Raw genomic sequence first — 19,330 nt, forward strand, 5'->3', positions numbered from 1 at the left:
CCCAGATTAATTTTTCCAACAAGAGAAAGGTTTAGGAAAGTTCATTTGACTCAGAGCAAAAGCCAGAGAGAGGACCTGCTACTCTTCACTGATGATACAGTTCTGTCTTTAGAGATTTCTTGTGCAATGTGTTGCTTTTTAAACCACATAAAGCTTAATACTAAAACAAGAACATGTCTTAATTGCTACCAGAAATAAAACAGTGTGTATGAATGCATATTTCTCTGTACTTGTGTACTAATGCAGCATTGTTGAAGATCAAGTTCTGTTCCAGTTCAAAATGGGGATAAATGCCAGGAAACTTAGACAAGTGACCAGTCTACCACAGAGATAAACAAGGCAAGCATCAATACATGTACAACAGCTGAGGACAATTTAGAGTCTTCGGTTAGCCTGATGGGAGATCATCAGTTATAAGAGAAAACATGCTTCAAACTCACTTCAGTGAAATTTATGTTGCCGTCAAATATGGTGTCTATTACTTAGTCGATTGTTTCCACTCCTTCTCAATCCCTCATATTTCTCGCTATCATTCCAATTCAGTTTTGTGGTGATATGTAGGTTTGAAAGCTCAATTAAACTAAAGGATTAAACTAAAGTACACTCCAAGGCATTAATACACAAGCCGGTGTTAAATAACCACAACTGAGTAGAAAGTAGCATCACATGCAGGTTTTATTCGGAGCTTAAAAAACACATTGCTTTTGTTTGGTTATGGGGAGGTTATGCTTCCTTTTCATAGATCCTTGTTGCAACATCTTTACCCAGAATGCATTTCTGTTTAGACAAAAGACCAACTATTAGTTATTTTAAAACTAGTCTGCCACAAGTGTAACATGTTTGACAACATAAGGTTCACTAAATATAGCTGAGATTTTTGCACCTCAGAACACATTTCCTCACTAGTTCAGTTTAATCTGAAGTTGAAATATATTTTAAAGAGTAGCAGTGATTTTAGAGCTGCAAGTTAAATAAAGTTTGCATCAATCACTTTACTTCCAACTTCAAGCTTTCCATTTTTAATCTCTCTCTCCATCGTTGTAATCTTTCCATCCCAGCGCCGTTCCTGGATAAGTTTGCCATCCCTCAGGAAGAACTTGGACTAATGAGGAATAAAAACTGAAGTGTAAATATGGTAGCTTATTAATGTGGATCTTGCACATAATTTAATGACAGAATTACCCACCTTTACCTTACGACCGTCTGGTGTCTTCTCATCAAACTCTTCGTTCAGCTTGAACTTGATCTTATGCGTTTTGAAAGTGCTTTCAGCCTTAACTGAATTAATCTCTTCATCCTGGGTGACGATCAGATTAGGCTTGGCTAAGCTGGCCGCTACCTGACAACTACCTTTCATACCTATGAACAACCAAATATGAGTGTACATTTGCCTGCAAATATACAACCACAGCACATCAGATTCACTTAAAAATATTCTTACCAACTTCCTGCATATATTCTTTGAGCTTTTCACTGTCAACAAATTTCCACTTTCCAAAACATTTTTCGATCATGATGCCAGAGAAAGAGCTCAATCACCAACACGAAACATTCACCAGTCTTAAACACACAAGCAATGTGACCAGCTTTACTATTTAAAACCAAAATTAGTGCAAGGTTAACTCCCAACCACCAATCATCAGCTTGTGTTTCCGTTGAACTGGAAATACTCTTACAAAGGGGCATGGTCTCAAATATGCTTTCCAAAAACTTTTCAATTGGTTTGGGTTTTATGTCTGGCTTTACAGACTTTGCATTGTTTAAAGCGACCAGACAATAATATAAAATGATGCCTGACAGCACAAAGGGAAGGATGTCTGCATGCTTTATCCTATTTCCCTCACAGATATTGTTATTGTTTCAAAATATATTTGTACATTTTGATTTTTATCTATGTTAAAATATTATTGTCCTCATTGAACCATACATTAGTTAAGGTTTTAATATTTTTATTACTGTTTTATATTTTGTCTTGTTTCTTATTTTTGAAACTAAGTTCTGCTGTTTAAAAATATCATTTTAATGCAAACATATTTACCTGCATGTTTCTGTATAAAATGCTTAAAAGTTTTATGCATTATTCTTCATATGCATTTTAAATTAAAAGTTTTGCAAAGATAAATGTTTCAAAACTGTTGAACATTTAAATCGCTTACGTGAGAGTTGAGCTGTCAAGCAGACGGTATTTGTAAAACAATTATTTGCACATTAATAGAACTTTTGTAGAAATGTGTGACTGAACATGAACAAGTCTCCTCACGTGCATTTTGAGATATTTATAGATTCTGAAAGTGTAGAGTCTAACCTTTCCAGTGTGGTCAAACACATGGAAATCTAAAAAAGAAATAAAGATGATATTGCCATTTGAAAGTTGTCACCTTGGAAACAAGACTTTAGAGAAAACAGCTCTGAAACTTTCAAAAGAATTCACCCCAAACTTGTTGTACAACCTGAAGGTGTTAACAAGGGACAAGAGTGTTCATTTACATTACTTCGCATTAACCCCACCCTCCATAATTGACTGTAACATGTAGGTTATGCCTGGGAAGGTGTGCAGACAAAAGTTCTCTGAAACCAGCTTTTGTCTTGCTTCTCTAGTTGGAAATGTATATTTTAGAAGTTTTCAGCTTCTGCATCTTTTTCTAAAAAGGATGTGAGTTTTGTCTAGTGACTGTTTGTTATGGAGTTGTCCGTAAACCCTGAACTTTAGCAGACTGAGAGAGAGAAAGAAAGAGGGTCCGATTGGGGATCAAAGTTGAAACATTTGTTACATTTTCCGCTGGTGAGATTCGCTTTCACACTGCACTGTGTCAAATAATCCAAACCATTAGAAAAACCTGTTCCCTTCCTCTCCTGACGGGGCGCTGCACCAAGAAACATTGAAGAAAAGGGCATAAAAACTTCATAAGAAGAAATGTGCGCAATTTCCTTCTTCACAAAATATAAACAGAAATGGAGTGGCGTCAGATTTTAGCTTTTGTAGGATTCCTCTTCTGTTGGAAAAAGTACACGAGCAGTTTCTCCTGCTAGCATTGTACTCTCGCCTTTGCTTAAATTGTATTTACCCAGAATGCCTTGCACTATAGTTCATGTCTGGGTTTTGGAGGCTTTGCTGGTCTGCTTGCATCTATATAAACATTCGAAAAACTGGAGAGTTTATGTTAAACTAACCCAAAGGAAGTTTTTTTGGTGGACTGTAGTCCGCTTTGTGAATGCACACAGAACCTAATTTTGGCAACACCACAAGTGTTATTTTTATTGAAAAGTATAGAATATTTTCTTTTTCATTCACTTTGACAAAATGTCAGTCACACCATCATCCTCTTCTGTGCAGCTGATTGAATGTTTGACAATGTCACCATGAACGTTTGCAGACAATGTTCTCTTGTATTAATGACATTAAAGACCGACAAGGCAAAAGTAAGAATAAAATAACTTTATTTTGCTATAAATATATGTACAGTTACATTTAGGCCTCTCGCAACAAGCAATAAATTAATTAATCACATGATAAATTAAAAGGAGCAATGATTTCCATTTGCATGATTTGTCATTTTCTCTTTCTTTCTCTTTCTACCAAAAACTGGATGACAAAATTCTTCATTCTCAACTATCCTTATCTTTGAATGACAATTTTGTTTACAGACTTCATAATTAATTTTATTTGTTGTTTCTGTTGCTTTGTTCATTTATTTTGTATATTTAAAATAATGTTAAATGTTAATTAGAATTAAAAGTTTATTGATCTTTAAAAATGTTTTCCTGCATTATTATTATGCCACTACCATTATATTACTTGAGAATGGTCTCAAAACAACATTGTTTATCGCAATAACTCCTGGGGCAATTTATAATACAGCAAAATTTGTTACAGTGACAGGCCTAGTTATATTATCTGTGAAACTTTCATTAGAAAAGTTTAAATAGGCTACAGCACAAATTTTTATGCAACTGGATTTGGAATAAGACCAACAAGAATAATCTCAAGAATCAAGAAAATGATGACAGACAAACAAAGAATTATTCTTTAGCATTTTAAAAACCTAAATTAAAAAAAAGAATTCCAATAATACAAAATAACAATTAAGAAAGAAGAAACGCTTCTTAATATAAAACTTATTAAACTAATAAAGTAAGTATAGCAAATGTATGTTAGAGTAGACAGTGTTTACTGTGTGTATCGCTTCTGGTTATGAGCCGCATTTTACTGTTCAATAAAGGTAGATATTTGCATAAAAACTAAGATCCTCAGTGGACTTCATGCGTTCATGAGACGCCACATTGAAGCCTTGGACAGATGAGTTAGGAGTAATTTCACAAGCTAATCCCCTTGCCCAGGATGAAATAAAATAAACGACTTGCTGTTCCCCCATTATGGAGGACCAAATTAAGATGGCTGAAATATTTATTTCCCCTCATTAAACTTTGGCATGTAAAGAGCAAATTTTCCAAATCCACAGGACTTGCTGTTCTTTATATGAGGTGAAAGAGTAAATGACTTGCTGGGAAATTAATTTGATCCCATGTTATGGAGAAGGGACGGAATATTTAAGACGGCTGAATTATTTGGGTGCCCACTTTACTTTGGTAGATCAAGACCAAATAGTCTCCAAATTCACAAGGATAGTTATGTATGATGTAAGGATTGTACAACCTAATCTGTAATCTACTGGCTAAATGTGGTTAGGCTTATGGATCGGCAACACCACAGGCGTTATTTTTACTGAAAAGTATAGAATATTTTCCTTTTCATTCACTTTGACAAAAAGTCAGTCACACCATCATCCTCTTCTGCGCAGCTGATTGAATGTTTGACAATGTCACCATGAACGTTTGCAGAAAAAATAGAGCAAGCTGGAAGCAGCGTGGCTGAGAGTCCACCGTTATTCTGGAAAAATCTGGAAGAATTAAAAAGATGAATAAATAGATGAAGCTTGGTAATTATATTTTGGGACCAAGGAGTGCAGTTTTGTGAACTTGAGCATAGAAATCTGAATTGTTAATTGCCTTTCTTGTCATTATAATGGTTAAGATTCTTAGGCCTGCAGCAACTGCGCACACCAGGAGAATTTTTAAACAGATTTACTATAAATAGATTTACAATAATGCATCTCTTCAAGTGATTGAAGAGATGCATTATTGCCATCTCTTGGTTTCTACTTATCATTTCCTTTCTTCTAATTGTCTTAATGAGTCCGGTCTTTCTCAAAAACAATATATCTTTCTTTTCCCTCCATCACTATTTAACTAAGCAAACACATTTTCCAACTACAGTTTCCTCTTACAACCCATTTCTTTTCAGTCTCTGGCTCCCTCTTGTGGTTAAAATAAAGAATGTGCCACAATAAAAAGTTTCATTTCCTAAAAGTACAAGTGTTACAAAAGCTTAATTTAGTTAACACATCCCAAGTGCCTATAAAACCTGAAAAGTAAATAATTGTAGAGATATAAAAACAAATCCTTCTGTAGTACATCATACCTCTGACACGCCAATGTCACACGCAACATCAAATTCCTTTCATCTCTTGTGGTCCTGTGGCATTAGTGGCATGACACCCATCACTTAAACTTTTATGTAAAATAAACCCCCACTGAATAGGAAAATACCAACAACAAGCCACTGCATTATACTAGCAGATGCGCTGTTAAAAATGTGAATTAATGTTTCCTGGTAAGGAAAGAGAACGTTTTTGGTTTCTGTACCACAATTTTTTGTGGAACATTTAAAATCCCACAATCTAACGTTTTATTTTAGTCAAATAAATAAATAAATATAACTTATTTGATTATTCAAATTTGTGATGTAAGTCGATTTATGAGTTCGTCTAAAGTTAATTAATCTTATCAATCGACTAATTGATAAGCGGGCATTTTCTTAAAAATCTGAGATTTCTCTTGTATTAAAGGGGCCGACCGTCTTTCCATAACATAAATTACTTAACGTTTTTATAATAAGCTGAATAAAAACAGAAAAACAAACAGAATATTTTTTATATATTTTGTCAGTTGTATTAAACACTGATTGAATAAACAGAAAACGTGGCTCTCTCACATTAAAATTAGACATACTTATAAAATATAACAAAACAGGAACCACTGAGTGGAAAAAAAATCAAAAGAATAAACTATGTGAAACACTTACAGCAAGATGTTCATCCAGAAGTACCGTTTGTGGTTGCTCTTGAAAGAATTTTAAAACTTTCAACCCGACTCTGCTCTGTTAAGCAGTTCGGCTGAATGAACGTGAAACTTAGCAGCGTGTCGAGTGTTCACAACCCGAAACAGAACCGATTAAAGTGCACTTTGCATCCCACAACGGACTCTTTTCAGACCGTTTCTTCTCTTTATCGTTCTCATATGGCCGCCATCTTTGTTTCTATGTCAACTGCTCCGCTTAAGGATGGCCAGCGGCGCCCTCTTCTGGGTGGCGGCCAAACTACAACATTAAAGGAAGGTCTAAGTGGCACTTAGTTAATCGATTGCAACTAATTTTTATCTTGAATCGACAAGCAGATTAATTTCTTATATCCCTAATTTAAATGAATTAAGTGATATTGAAAAATCAAATTACATTCAAGAGCTGTTTTGGGATTTAATGTAACAGTTTATTACAATTTAAGAAGTCATGGACAGGACCACGGTCAAACATGAGCGGCATCCACTTATTTCTTCCAGTCAACCATAATTCCTGCAACTTTTCTGTGCTACCTGGTAGCATTCTTACACTTGTCCAAATGTTATACATTGCATAAAATACAAGTCTTCATGTTTCAGTATTCCAAAGGCTAAAAGCAACCTCACCTCAGGAAATGCATGCATCAAGCAGATGAAGTCCCATAGGTCTTACGTTCTCGACCATGCCATTTAGTCCCCTATGTTTGTCATTTCAATTTTATTTTGAAACAATGGAGGGAGAATGAGTTGAAATGCTCAACTAATAAAATGTTGGAAGAATAGAAAATAGCCACTGAGTCCTGGAGTCATCTGAGTTACTGCCACCCTCTCTGTTACTTGATGTAGAAAAGAAGACCAATTTATAAAATGTTGATTTTTAAGAAAGGTGGCTCCCTTGCTGCCTGCTCTATCTCCTCTGAGTCATCTGGGTCACAAAGAGAAATGTCTTCCTGAATGACACATCTTCTTCAAAGGCGTACTCTCCTTCCACATGGGAGATGATGAGATTTAGTGCCTCTTGTGAAACATTGCTGGCATAAACTCAGTCACTGAAGTTATAGCTCAGATGTAGGAATGCAGCCACTCCTATGCACTTTTAGTTCTGCACTGTTTCGAAATCCCTCCGCGACTCGTCATATTCCAGTCAGTCACTGTCTCTGCAAGACGGTCACTTAGTTTTCTGCAGACTTTCAGTGTTTCTAAAACTAAAAGTTGCAAAAAGTGTGTTTGCGTTGCTTGTTTTTTTGTGTTGCCTCACAATTACTTGTTCAAAACAGTTGTAAAAATCAGCAGCAGAAAGAGACAAGAAAGATAAGTTGAAGAAGTCAAGCTAAAAATTTCATTTGAAGTTTAGGTCAGTGTTAAATCAGTTGTTGAAATGCAAAATGAAATGACAAAAACTTTAAAACAAGAAATACCAGCAGATAATCTGAAGCAGATGTAGCAAACGCAATGTTTTTACTACATCAGCTTCTTCTTTGCAGAAAGATAAACATTTTTTGAAGTGTAACAAATTGGTAGAAACTTAGTAATTTTAGCTAAACAATAGTAGATATTAAAAAACAAAGGCTTGTGACTTTAAACCTTGAATGGAGTCCAGGTTAAAGAAGGTAACGTTCAAAAAGTGCAGAAAATATAAACGTTTTCAAGACTTTCAATTCACTTTAATGGGCCAATGAGCAGAGTACACAAAGTATTACAATTGAATCATGACAATTTATTTTTTGTCAAGCGTCTTTTTTTTTTTTTAATGGAAAATCTTTTTGAAACAAAGAGGTAGTGATTTTTTTGGTGCCAATTATTTTAGAAAGGTGACAATATTGTAAAAGGCTAAAACAAAAGGTTAAAAATAGCAAAGAAGGCAAAGTAGGCCAGCCATCGTTAAAAAAGGTACAGTAGCAGCTATGATACCAACATTTAATGCTAATAAATAACTATTAAATAATCAAGAATCCATCCATCCATCCATTTTCTGTTCACCCTTGTCCCTAATGGGGTCGGGAGGGTTGCTGGTGCCTATCTCCAGCTACGTTCCGGGCGAGAGGCGGGGTTCACCCTGGACAGGTCGCCAGTCTGTCGCAGAGCAACACAGAGACATACAGGACAAACAACCATGCACACACACCTAGGGAGAATTTAGAGAAACCAATTGACCTGACAGTCATGTTTTTGGACTGTGGGAGGAAGCCGGAGTACCCGGAGAGAACCCACGCATGCACAGGGAGAACATGCAAACTCCATGCAGAAAGACCCCGGCCGGGAATCGAACCCAGGACCTTCTTGCTGCAAGGCAACAGTGCTACCAACTGCGCCACTGTGCAGCCCCATAATCAAGAATAATAAAACAAACAAATAAATAAATAAAGAGCAATGGGAACACAATGGACACATAATTTTTTGGCATTTTGTTTTTATATGAAGAATATCACTACAAATTAAAACTTCTGCCGTTTTTTTGTTGTATTTCAACAAATGCAGATACAACAAAGATTGTCAGAAACAATCTTTTGTTTCTGACAATCTTTCTGCTTCATATCTGAAGCAGAAATGCTTTTACGCAGAAGTTTAGCATGATATTCTGACGGTCCTCCTGTTTTCTTTTCCTCAGCGGAAAAATAAGTCCGGGGGAAATGAAAACCAGGTTAAGATTTCCAGCCTTGCAACAACCTGGGCATCTTAATAGTTTTTTGGAGGACTCGAGATCAATTGCGCCATGTGGGAATTTCCTCCTTCGCAGAAAGTCTCGACAGCGTCTTTACGCGCACTGACGGACACACCCCCGACGCAGCTGAAGGAGCCGCTCCGGGCGACTCATATCTGCTGAAAGGAGTCGGTGTCATCCAGAGAGAAAAAGAAGCTGAACGGTAAGTAATGTCGTCGTTTTTTCTTTGTATCAGTATAAAAACAGAAGTCTGTGGATCAACTAAATCCATATTAACTCAGATAAACAGAGATATATAAGTAGACGCAATAAAGTCGAGCTCTCCTGACTCAGAGTAAGTAATTATTTGTAATGACTGTTTATTCATGCAGAAGTTTGGCGTCGTGATGTTAATTTCTCAAGAGCTACCTCAAATGCCTTGAAACCGAAGCAACGCAGTTTGTCTTAACTTTTACTTTGGGGTTATTGCGCCTAGAATAACTGATTGTTTCACTGTTTTAACCAACAAATCAACCAAGTTATTGGTTTCAGCTCAGAACAGAAGCAATATCGGTCAAATTTATTATTTAAAAATGAAGTAAACATTGCTGTTTGTTAAAGCTAAATATGGATTTATTAGAGCATAACACCAGGGTGTCTCATAGCATTTAAAAAATGTAAAGGATCAACTCAAGCATAAGGTTATGACCACTGGCAGGCGGAGACAGAATAAAACATGAATTAAATTACTCACAGGTTCTGACAGGTTTATTGGCAGAAGTCGGAACTGTGATTTTTTTTGTGTGCAAACTTCACCACTAAATTATCGCTGCAGTGTCTTTATAGGACCACACATTTGATCACATTTGGTTTGAGATATGACTCAACTATTGCATCTCACTGCATGTCAGGTCAGCCAAAAGAAAAGTCCAGGAAGTTGAGAAAACAGATCACTACCTTTTGGGTCACAAATAAGGAAAAAGATGCATAAAGTTAACAAAGACTCGAGTGACTCCATCACACCTGCAGGACTTGGTGGCTGAAGTTTCAGCTTTAACATTGAGGCACATGCTAAACGCTAAAGCATGAAACAAATCTCAAAACAACGCCATGCCTGTAGTGAAGCATGGTGGGGGCTTTGTGATGCTCTGGAGCTGCTTTGCTTCTTCTGGCACTGGAATGTTACAGCATGTGGAGGACAAGATGGATTCAAGCATCACAGTGGGAAAATATCCCGCTCTCCCGACAGTGATTTCAGTGACTGCTCTTAGTACTGAAGAAGCTAAATCATTTTTTAGACTCCAGTAGCTGTTAAAAGTGACATTTTGCATTTAATTTGTAGGAACTATTTTTAAATACTATAATTAGAAAGCAAAGGTACATTTTGCCTTCAGAGTTGATAGAAACAGGAAGATGTGAGTTGCATTTAGGTCTCTGGTCACTCTAATACTGTCTTCTCATTAGCATACAGTTAAACTATAATATGGTATGCCTACAGTATATTTAGCAGTTTAGCTAGTGCATTTTTTTGGCCAAGAACTCATGGCCAAAACAATTCAAGACTCTTACTCATATAAGACTCATGTAAGAGTCTTGAACCTCTTTATCCAGGTACTGAAAATTGTTTACTTTACCTTACCTCTGCATTGTCTGTGACCAGTGGATCACATTTTAACAAACAGTCCAATTTTAAAGGTGCATTCAATAACTATACACAGGGTTTCTGTAAGGTTTTAAAAAGTAATCTTAAATATTCCCTGATTTTACACACTATTGGTTTTAGCTATCTCTTTTAATGTGCTGTCATTTACAGTGTTGTATAGTAACGAAGTAAAAACACTTCACTACTTTACTTAAGTATATTTTGGAGTACTTCATACTTTCCTCGAGTATGAACATTTTGGATAACTTTCACTTTTACTTCACTATATTTCCAAACTTAATTGCGTACTTTTACTCCGATACATTTTCAATGTGTGGTTTAGTTACTCGTTACAAAAAAGCGAGAGAGAGAAACAAAGTGTTTTGACCCCACCTACTGATTGACTGCAACAAAGTCGGTAGCCTTACTTGCCTGGGCTTGTTCATCACCACCAACAGGATACACCTGTTTCGCTTCTCCCATTAAACACAAAGCAAGTCTCGCAATCAGCAGCAGCCACATGGAGGAGGAGACGGAGGCCACAGCGACTGCTGGTGGCTCCAGGGGAACCACCAGCTGGTGATGAGAGCCCCGGGCCTTATTTAAACACAATATACTCTTTCGTGGGTGTTAAAGATTTTGTCGTAGCGCATGAAGTTTATGATATTCCTGCCCAAAGATGTGGAAATTCAATCTTACAAAAACTCCCCGTCCAACTTGAAGAAACACATCGAGGTAACTTATGAAATGGTTATAATCCTCCTGTTTCAGTAACTATAGCTTGGTCACAAGGCACTATTGTGAAATCTTGAGCATAACGTTACCTGTATAAATGAACTTTGTTTGGCATTGTTTCAGTTCCACACGTGGTGTATTTAGCTGAGGCCTAATGTTGACTGTAGCAGGCTACCTAGACTCCTCTGTTCAAGGTTGGGACGGAAGCCATAGCGATAGCAATTTAGACTAAATTTAACGAATAATAATCAGTTGTAAAGCAGGTTAAGTTAACCTTGTGCTATAGGTAAAGCACCTAATTTTCTTAACTAAATGATGCCTGCAGGTATATCTATTAGCAGGTTTAATTTTGCCTGCACTTGGTTGGGTACATTATTTTAAGTGTATTTGACAAGTTTACCAAAATATAAAAAATGTCATTCAAACTGCATTTGCCTTGTTTTACTTTTTACTTGTACTTTTCATTACATTACTTGAGTACATCCATTTTTACAGCAATTTCCATACTTGAGTACAAGAAGTTTCAGATACTTTAAGACTTTAAGACTTAAGTAACATTTCAGTCAGTGACTTGGACTTTTACCAAAGTCATATTTTGGAGAGGTACTTATACTTTTACTTGACACTGAGATTTCAGTACTTTATACAACACTGGTCATTTATTTATCATCTTTTTGATCAATTCCTTTAGATAAGTGGTATCTACTTCGTTGGTGTTTTGGGGTTTTAGATGGATAATTCATTATGCTGTGACAAAACTACAAATCCCATTATGCAGGAAACTAATAAACTCCATCAAATTTGTGTCCAGGCATCCCAGCTTTCCTGCAAATCTACAAAAAAGAACAACGGCCCTAAAACTGAATCAAATCTGTCAATAAAACCAGTTTTTTTCTTGTTATAGAATAGTACCAACCCCTTGATCATGATCATCTCTATTTCAAGCTCTTTAGAGATAGTTTGAAATAGAAATACAGAAAAGTCCTGCTAAGCATTCTGGGAAATAGTTCCCACTCCTGTCTTTTTCTTCTTTCAGTTTTTTAAGTGCTGACATAAAAACTCTAGTTTATTCAGCTAAAATTAATAACATAATTTGCTGCTAAAGTAGATTTCATGTCTTTCAGTCCCAACATTTACCCAGTAAGTTTTAAAAAGGGAGTCAGTGTCAGTTTAAACGTTTTGTTACGGTTTAAACAGCGAGTTTAAAGTGAGTAAGCAGTGAGAAAACAGTGACTAATTTATGAAACTATGATTTTGACCCGGCAGAGATGAACTCATCCAACTTGGTGGTTTCCGATTCTCTCTAACAAAACAGTTGATGAATGGGGGAAAAAATGAAAAATGCACATGAAGACAATGTTACCATTAAATGTTTCTTGTTGTTCAGAGAGTGAGCTGTACTCACAAGGCAGAACATAACTACTGCAGTCATACATCATTGATATTGAACATTATCTAAGTTTGATGTCATTTCATAATTAGCGAACAAAATACCTATTAAAATTATGCATGTGTTGTACAATGGCTCCAAAAGTCCCCACAAAAGTATGTGACAAAGTAATCAGTTGTTTAGAAATGTTTAACACATTTTTTTTATTAAAGGGAAAAAAACTTTGTAGATTTTTTTTCCTGATTGGAAAAAAATAATTTTTGCTAACATTTTGTCACAGTCAGTGTTTCAGACCAAATAGCTACACTGATAAAAACAACCAATTTGATCAACTCAATTTAATTGATGGCAGATTTTTCATCCTATAAATGGAGGCAAGTTAAACCAACGACACAAACATCTAGACAATGTAACTTAACTGAGTCGGTTAAACATATTTTTAAAAAATATCCTTTAAAAGGAAATATTTTTTGAATAATTATGGTGCAAGTCTATATAACGTAATTCAGCAATTCTGTTTTTTTTAATCAACATCCATGTGACATGGTCAAAATAACCTTAAAATGCTTAGAAAAATTTTTGCTTTCTAACATTTAAAACTAACCTCAGTTGTAAAAAGTGAAAGCTGAAAATAAATCTTTATACTGAAATATATTTTTTGATGTTGTCCATGTTGAATGTGGGATGAATAAGTCTGACAGAGATGACTAAATACATTTATTACGCAATCCAAGTAAACTTACAGGTTAGGCACGCCCAAAATTTAAAGATTTAGTGAGTCAAACATTAGAGTCTGTGTATATTTTATATCTTTAAGCTGCATTTTTAAAATCAGATTAGAATAGTTAGTATATATTTATGTTCATATTTTAGCAAAATATGGTTGCTAAAATACGATTATAAGTATATAATCTTTGCTTTGCAGCAGTGATAATCTGTTATAATCAATAAGGTTCACAACCAAAGTGTGACATGCAGTGTGAATAATTTACATCCTCTGGTAGAGTTTCCGAGGTGGAAAAACACAAACTGCAATTTTCACGTGACATTGAGAAATAGTACTGGCGTCACAGAACACTATGAAGGAAAATGTTGTGTCACCTTACGGAAATAATTCTAGCATGTTATCTAACACAGTTCATGTCGTTCTTAACCCTTCTCAGACTGCCTGTTTGGAAGAATCTCCTGAAAGTTTTAATAATTTCCTAATGTTTTTACTGAAACAGGTTCTAACACAAAATAACAACAAACCGTGATAGAATAAAAATGTTTTGTTTTATAGTTTACATTCTTTGGAAATTGTTCTGCGCGGGTATATAAATTTACAAGTCCAACTGCACATTAGCAAAACCCAGAATCTGAACTTAGCAGAAATAAAATAATTATTATTGGAGATCAGATAACCAGATGGTAAACTGATGCATCGTGCCATCCTGCTTCCTTCTCAATTAATAGAGGTTAACAGCCAGATTCACTTTTCCTTTTGCAAGAAATTAGACGAGTGGTAAGAACGCTTTTCAACAAATTTCTGTTTTTTCTGAACACCACAACCACTTGGAGGTTTTAATGCTTCCTCTTGTAATTCTGTTTTAGTGCCTGGTATTGTAATAATTTGATGGTTGGTTTTCTGGATTGAATCCCTTGGAGGTTTTATCATAAATATTGGATGATATCAGGGAAGCATGCTACAATGATCCCACATTTCTTTGACTACATCAACTTCCTCTTTTCTTTCCCATGTTTTCATTTTCATTTTATTTATGGTGTGCTTCAAGAGCAAACACACAAATCAAAATATGTGACTTGTATGTGGAATGTGAATGCAGGACAATTTAAATATGATGCAACGACTATTGCGATTTGATATATCGCTTTGGTCCGACTTTGATAGTAGATAATCTCTGTCTGATTTTGGGTTTAGTCTCAGAAGTAAACCATATGTTTCACTTTTGAGTAAAATTTCAAATGTGTGAGAGTTTGTGTTGTACCGTCGAGAAATAATAAAGAAGTTGTGTTAAAGGAAAAATGTTATTGACAACAGTCAATAACAGTTTTGAAACTGAACCTCAAAAATATGCTTTTTGAGGTTCAGTTTAGTAACCTCATAGATTGAAAAGATTAAATGTAGCGAAGTGCACAGTTAGACAGGAAGGTATACAGCACAAATGTGTCGTCTTTGTGTGGTTAGCTGAGTAAAAGAAGAAAGAAACAAAGTCTGCATCCTGTCAATGATGATAAGTTACCAACATTTTGTACGTAAAAGCCTTTCTCTGGAATTTAAAAAGAAGATCAGTATCATTATGTATCATTTTATGTATTCATGCAGTATATGTATACCACTGCATTCATACAGATTTGTTTTCATTTTGCAGCTGTGACAAACAAACTCAAAAATATTATTCTCTATAAAAGCAGCTGCAGCTAACATGATTCAAAAGAAATATCAAGACTCAAACTATTCACATTTCAATTGAAATGAGATGATTAGTGGTGCAAATCACTATTAAATTCAAGATTTTGTTAAGTTTATTATGTTAACGTTAATAAATCACACAAATACATGTTTAGATGAAGACACAAAAACTAAAAAGAAATTAGCAACATAAATGTTTAAAATGCTAATTATAAATCTAATAATTACAGCAACAATAACACTAAGAAATTAGGCTTTATCATAATAAAAGTAATAAAAGGTTAGAAAGTCAATAGAAATATGTTTCTATTCAGATACAAATGTAAAATTATATATTTGTTTCAAACAGAACCCATATTTTTAGTTGTGAGAGCAAAAAGCATTCTAGGAAAAACAGTTTTAATCTATTAGAGCACATCTGCTTGATTGAACAGCTACTATTTCATCTCTCGATTATTAGCGTTGACCTCTGGCTCCTTCTGTTTGCACGGCCCTGACTCATAACCAGAAAGTCACTTTCCTCACTGTCTTCTCAACATTTTTAGAACTTGCTGACATACTTAACTTTCACATCCTGAAAAAAACCTCAAAATAACTCTCGAACCAGTTGCTGTTTTACTCTCTTGTCGTTGAACTGCTTCATGTTATTCATGTGCTATTTTCTCTCCCTCAGGTAGAAACGATGGGTACAGAGACCAGCTCGACCTTTCTGGATTCGCAGTTTCGCTACATGCTCTTCCCAGTTGTGTACAGCATCATCTTTATTGTGGGCTTCTTCTCCAATCTTTATGTGCTGTTCGTTCTGCGGTGTCTCCGTGAAGCAAAGGCCATGGGAGAAATACGCATCTACATGACCAACCTGACCATCGCTGACCTCCTTTTTGTTTGTTCGCTACCCTTCTGGATTGGGTACTACAGGCGTAAGGGGGATTGGGTCTTCCAGGATTTCATGTGCCAGCTGGCAGGATCGTTATTTTTCATCAACACTTACGGCACCATCCTGTTCCTCGGAGCGATCAGCCTCAACCGGTACTGGGCGGTCTCTCGGCCTTTGGACGCAGCCTCGTCGGACCACAGGCGTCGTGGGATCATCGTATGTGTCGTAATCTGGGCGTTTACCATTTTATTGTCAATCCCCTCCTTCACATCACCGGGTACCAACGATGATGGAAATGTAACTCGATGCTTCGAGGGGTACCACAATCAAACGGAGGACGAGAAGAGGAAAGTGGCAACTACGCATTTCGTAATAATCGCGATGTTTTTTGTTGTGTTTTTTCTTGTTGTCGTGTGCAATTTCCTTATTGCCCGAAACTTACTTTCTCAGAGTACACCTCAGTCAGTGGCTTTCTCTGACACAATCAAGTCCAACAGGACGCTTACGTCTACGTTTAAAAGGCCCAATAAGGCCAGAGGGGTGAAGAGGAGGGCTCTCCAGCTGCTCCTGGCGGTGGTGGGGGTGTTTGTGTTGTGCTTTATGCCCCACCACATCGTCCAGGGCCCCTGGGTGCTGGCTGTGCTGGATATAAAGGAGGGCTGGGGCCACGTAAACTGGAGCCAGGACACACGGCAGGCACTCAACGACGCCCATCAGATCACTTTGGTTCTGATGGGCGTCAACTGTATCCTGGATCCTGTGGTGTATTTCTTTGCCACAAGGAAGTTCAGGAGATTCATTGTGGAGCACATCAAAAAGTTATCTAAAGGGGAGGCTTGCTCCCACTCAGCGAACATCCAACTATCCATGGACAGCAGGAACCACAGCCAGAAACTTCCGAGTATCCAGCCACAGCCGGGCGAGGAATAACTCAATGACAGACACAAGAACACATGAGAACGGGTGTCTTTATTGGGACGTGTCACATACTGAACGGGACTTTACTGATTTTGTTTACCTTTCTGTTTAGTTTTAATGTTTGCAACTTGTTCTTTTTTATAGTTCCTTCACACCAAGCTTCATTTGACCAAATACCTAATATCTGTTTTTCTACTTATTTTTTGTAATTTTCCATATATTTTTGAACATTTTCATGTGTTGTTTTTTTGCCTCTGCCTTGTGTCTTCTCATACTTTGGTGCAATATTCTAACTGTTACTGTTACTGTTACTGTTACTTCACTGCCAGGCACTGAATTTTGGCCCACATTTGGGTTTGCTAAATGTATGACTGCAGTCATTTAAAACAAGCTGTAAAGCAACAAAAATGCTCCTGGAATGTAAAAAGCTGCTGCTTATTAATTATTTTTATTTAGACTTGTCTATCAGCATATCTTATCTCTCTTCAATTTTTATTTTATTTTATTTTAATTATTTTATTTTTATTTTTATTTTTTTACCAATTTTAATCTTTTCTTTGTTGTTGTAACAAGCTGCAGCTGCAGCTAGTAAACTTCCACTGAAATGTTCCAACCTTGAACCTTGAGCGCAGGCTGTTGCCAAAAAACTGCACAGCTAAGGTTTTCTGTTGATGGAAAAAGTTTTGTGTTTTTCTACTTTATTATTTAAGTTAATAGTGTAGTTCTGGTTTTACTATATCTTTTAAAAGCATTAAAACTCATTGAATGTGTTGTATTATAATCAGAAGATGTAATGTATTTTATTGGGATGCAGATGGTACAGATTGTCTCTGATTTCAGACCCCTGTGTGGCAATGGTTTGTAGCAGCAGCTTTCACTCCAACTAAAACATTTGCTTCTTGTGAAACAGCCACAAGAATGAAATCCCCAGAAGGTGCTGAAGAAAACTGACGGGAAAGATGGAGTTACAGGAAGTTTAAGGAAGGTGAAAATAGTTTATATGGAGCAATGATGAGGAAGGGGTGACTGAACTCGGGGATTGTTTTAAAGAAAACCCTAAAACCTTCGGCAATGATGCTTATATTCCCCTAAACAAGATTCCTGTGGCTTCGTTTGATGCACAATTTATTTATGTAGAGTGTAATTTCTAAGAAAAGCAGCACTGTGTTTGTGAAAAATCTGTCAAATTTGAAAAAGCGACAGTTGCTAGAGTGCACACTGTGGCAGTTGAAGAATTCGGTCATTGGATTACAATGTAAACCTGAAAACAGCCAAACAGCGTTTTAATTATCAATGATATTGGAAGGAGATCATTTGTGAACATCAATTTTTACATCTTAATTGGATTTCGGTCTGGACTTTGACTAGACCATTATATCACCTAAATGCTTTGATCTAAACTATCCATTGTATCTCTGGCTGTATGTTTAGGGTCATATTTAATTTCCTTTTGGGATTAATAAAGTATTTTTGAATTTGAATAGTCCAGCTTTAAGGTGAACTTTCCCTTCTTTCTTCTGCATTTTGCAGCTCCAACGGGTTGTTTTTGCCCTGTATTTACCTCCATCCATCTGACCATTTCTATCCCCTTGGCATAGTGCTGCAACCACCACGCTTTACTTTGGGTATGCTCAGTTTAGGTGGACCAACATATCTTGGTAGTTTTGCAGTTGTGACATTCTCTTTCTGCTCCTTAATCTAATCTTGGTTTAAATTTCTCTACAACTTCCTCCTTGAGCTGGTTGTGGTTCCTTGGTCTTCATGATCCTGTTTGGTCCCAAATGTTCTAACAGAACAGCTCGACCTTTTACTAAATTACACTCAGATGGACTTTATTTATTGTACAATGACGTTTGAAGTGTGAATTAAGGCATGTTGTATGCTTCAGAGTTTGTCTCTAAGTAATTTGAAACCATGTCTCATTTCCCATCTGCCAGTGCTATACATGTTCTGTGGCTTTAATGTGAAAACATGTGAAATAGTTCAATGGTTAAAAACATGTTTGTAAGAGATTGTACATTGGTAACATGCTAATAAAACTATGCACATTAACGTCACACACGTTATATTTAGTTGCTGCGTTCTGCGGTATTTCTATTCTTCCTTAGAATGTAGAAGTTTTATAAACAGAAGGACATAAAAAAATACAGATCTGGAAAAAACTAAGAGCCCACTGCACTGAACCCCATTGAAAACCTGCTGGTTATTCCACCAAATATTGATTTCTGAACTTTCGCTGGGTTAAAACATTAGTATTGTTGTTTCTAAATCGATATTTGAGGTCTGAAAGCACTGCATTTTTTTTGGTTATTTTGACCATTTCTAAATTTCTGCAAATAAATGCTAAATTTTTGCTTGGAATTTCAAAGACACGTTGTCAATAGTTCATAGAATAAAAGAACAATGTTAATTTTACTCAAACATAAACCTACACAGAGTAAAATCAGAGGAACTGGTAATTTGAAGTGGTCTCTTAATTTTTCCAAAGCTGTATAAGCATTTTTATAACTTTTATCATAGATAACCATGTAAATCTTCAA

General features: G+C 36.1%; 2 protein-coding genes across 2 annotated transcripts; one reads left to right on the forward strand and one right to left on the reverse strand.

Moving 5' to 3' along the window:
• Window positions 1–652: 652 nt before the first annotated feature.
• LOC114134120 (fatty acid-binding protein, adipocyte-like) lies at window positions 653–1,373 on the reverse strand. The gene is made up of 3 exons (XM_028000443.1): window positions 1,187–1,373; window positions 997–1,102; window positions 653–777 (listed from the first exon to the last, which is right to left on the reverse strand). The coding sequence occupies exons 1-3, from the start codon at window positions 1,355–1,357 to the stop codon at window positions 761–763; spliced, it is 294 nt and encodes a 97-aa protein (XP_027856244.1). The 5' UTR covers window positions 1,358–1,373; the 3' UTR covers window positions 653–760.
• Window positions 1,374–8,804: 7,431 nt separating this feature from the next.
• ptafr (platelet-activating factor receptor) lies at window positions 8,805–18,862 on the forward strand. Its single transcript, XM_028001394.1, has 2 exons — window positions 8,805–9,038; window positions 15,669–18,862. The coding sequence occupies exon 2, from the start codon at window positions 15,678–15,680 to the stop codon at window positions 16,800–16,802; it is 1,125 nt and encodes a 374-aa protein (XP_027857195.1). The 5' UTR covers window positions 8,805–9,038; window positions 15,669–15,677; the 3' UTR covers window positions 16,803–18,862.
• The last annotated feature ends 468 nt before the right edge of the window (window positions 18,863–19,330 follow it).

This window comes from Xiphophorus couchianus, chromosome 19 (assembly GCF_001444195.1).
Source record: "Xiphophorus couchianus chromosome 19, X_couchianus-1.0, whole genome shotgun sequence".
Classification (NCBI taxonomy): Eukaryota; Metazoa; Chordata; class Actinopteri; order Cyprinodontiformes; family Poeciliidae; genus Xiphophorus; species Xiphophorus couchianus.

Excerpts from the sequence above, each read along its gene's own strand:
- ptafr (XM_028001394.1), top strand. The coding sequence starts at position 15,678 with ATGGGTACAGAGACCAGCTCGACCTTTCTGGATTCGCAGTTTCGCTAC.
- LOC114134120 (XM_028000443.1), bottom strand. The coding sequence starts at position 1,357 with ATGAAAGGTAGTTGTCAGGTAGCGGCCAGCTTAGCCAAGCCTAATCTG. Across the intron at positions 1,103-1,186 it reads CAGACGGTCGTAAGGTAAAG|TCCAAGTTCTTCCTGAGGGA; the intron begins GTGGGTAATTCT and ends ATTCCTCATTAG.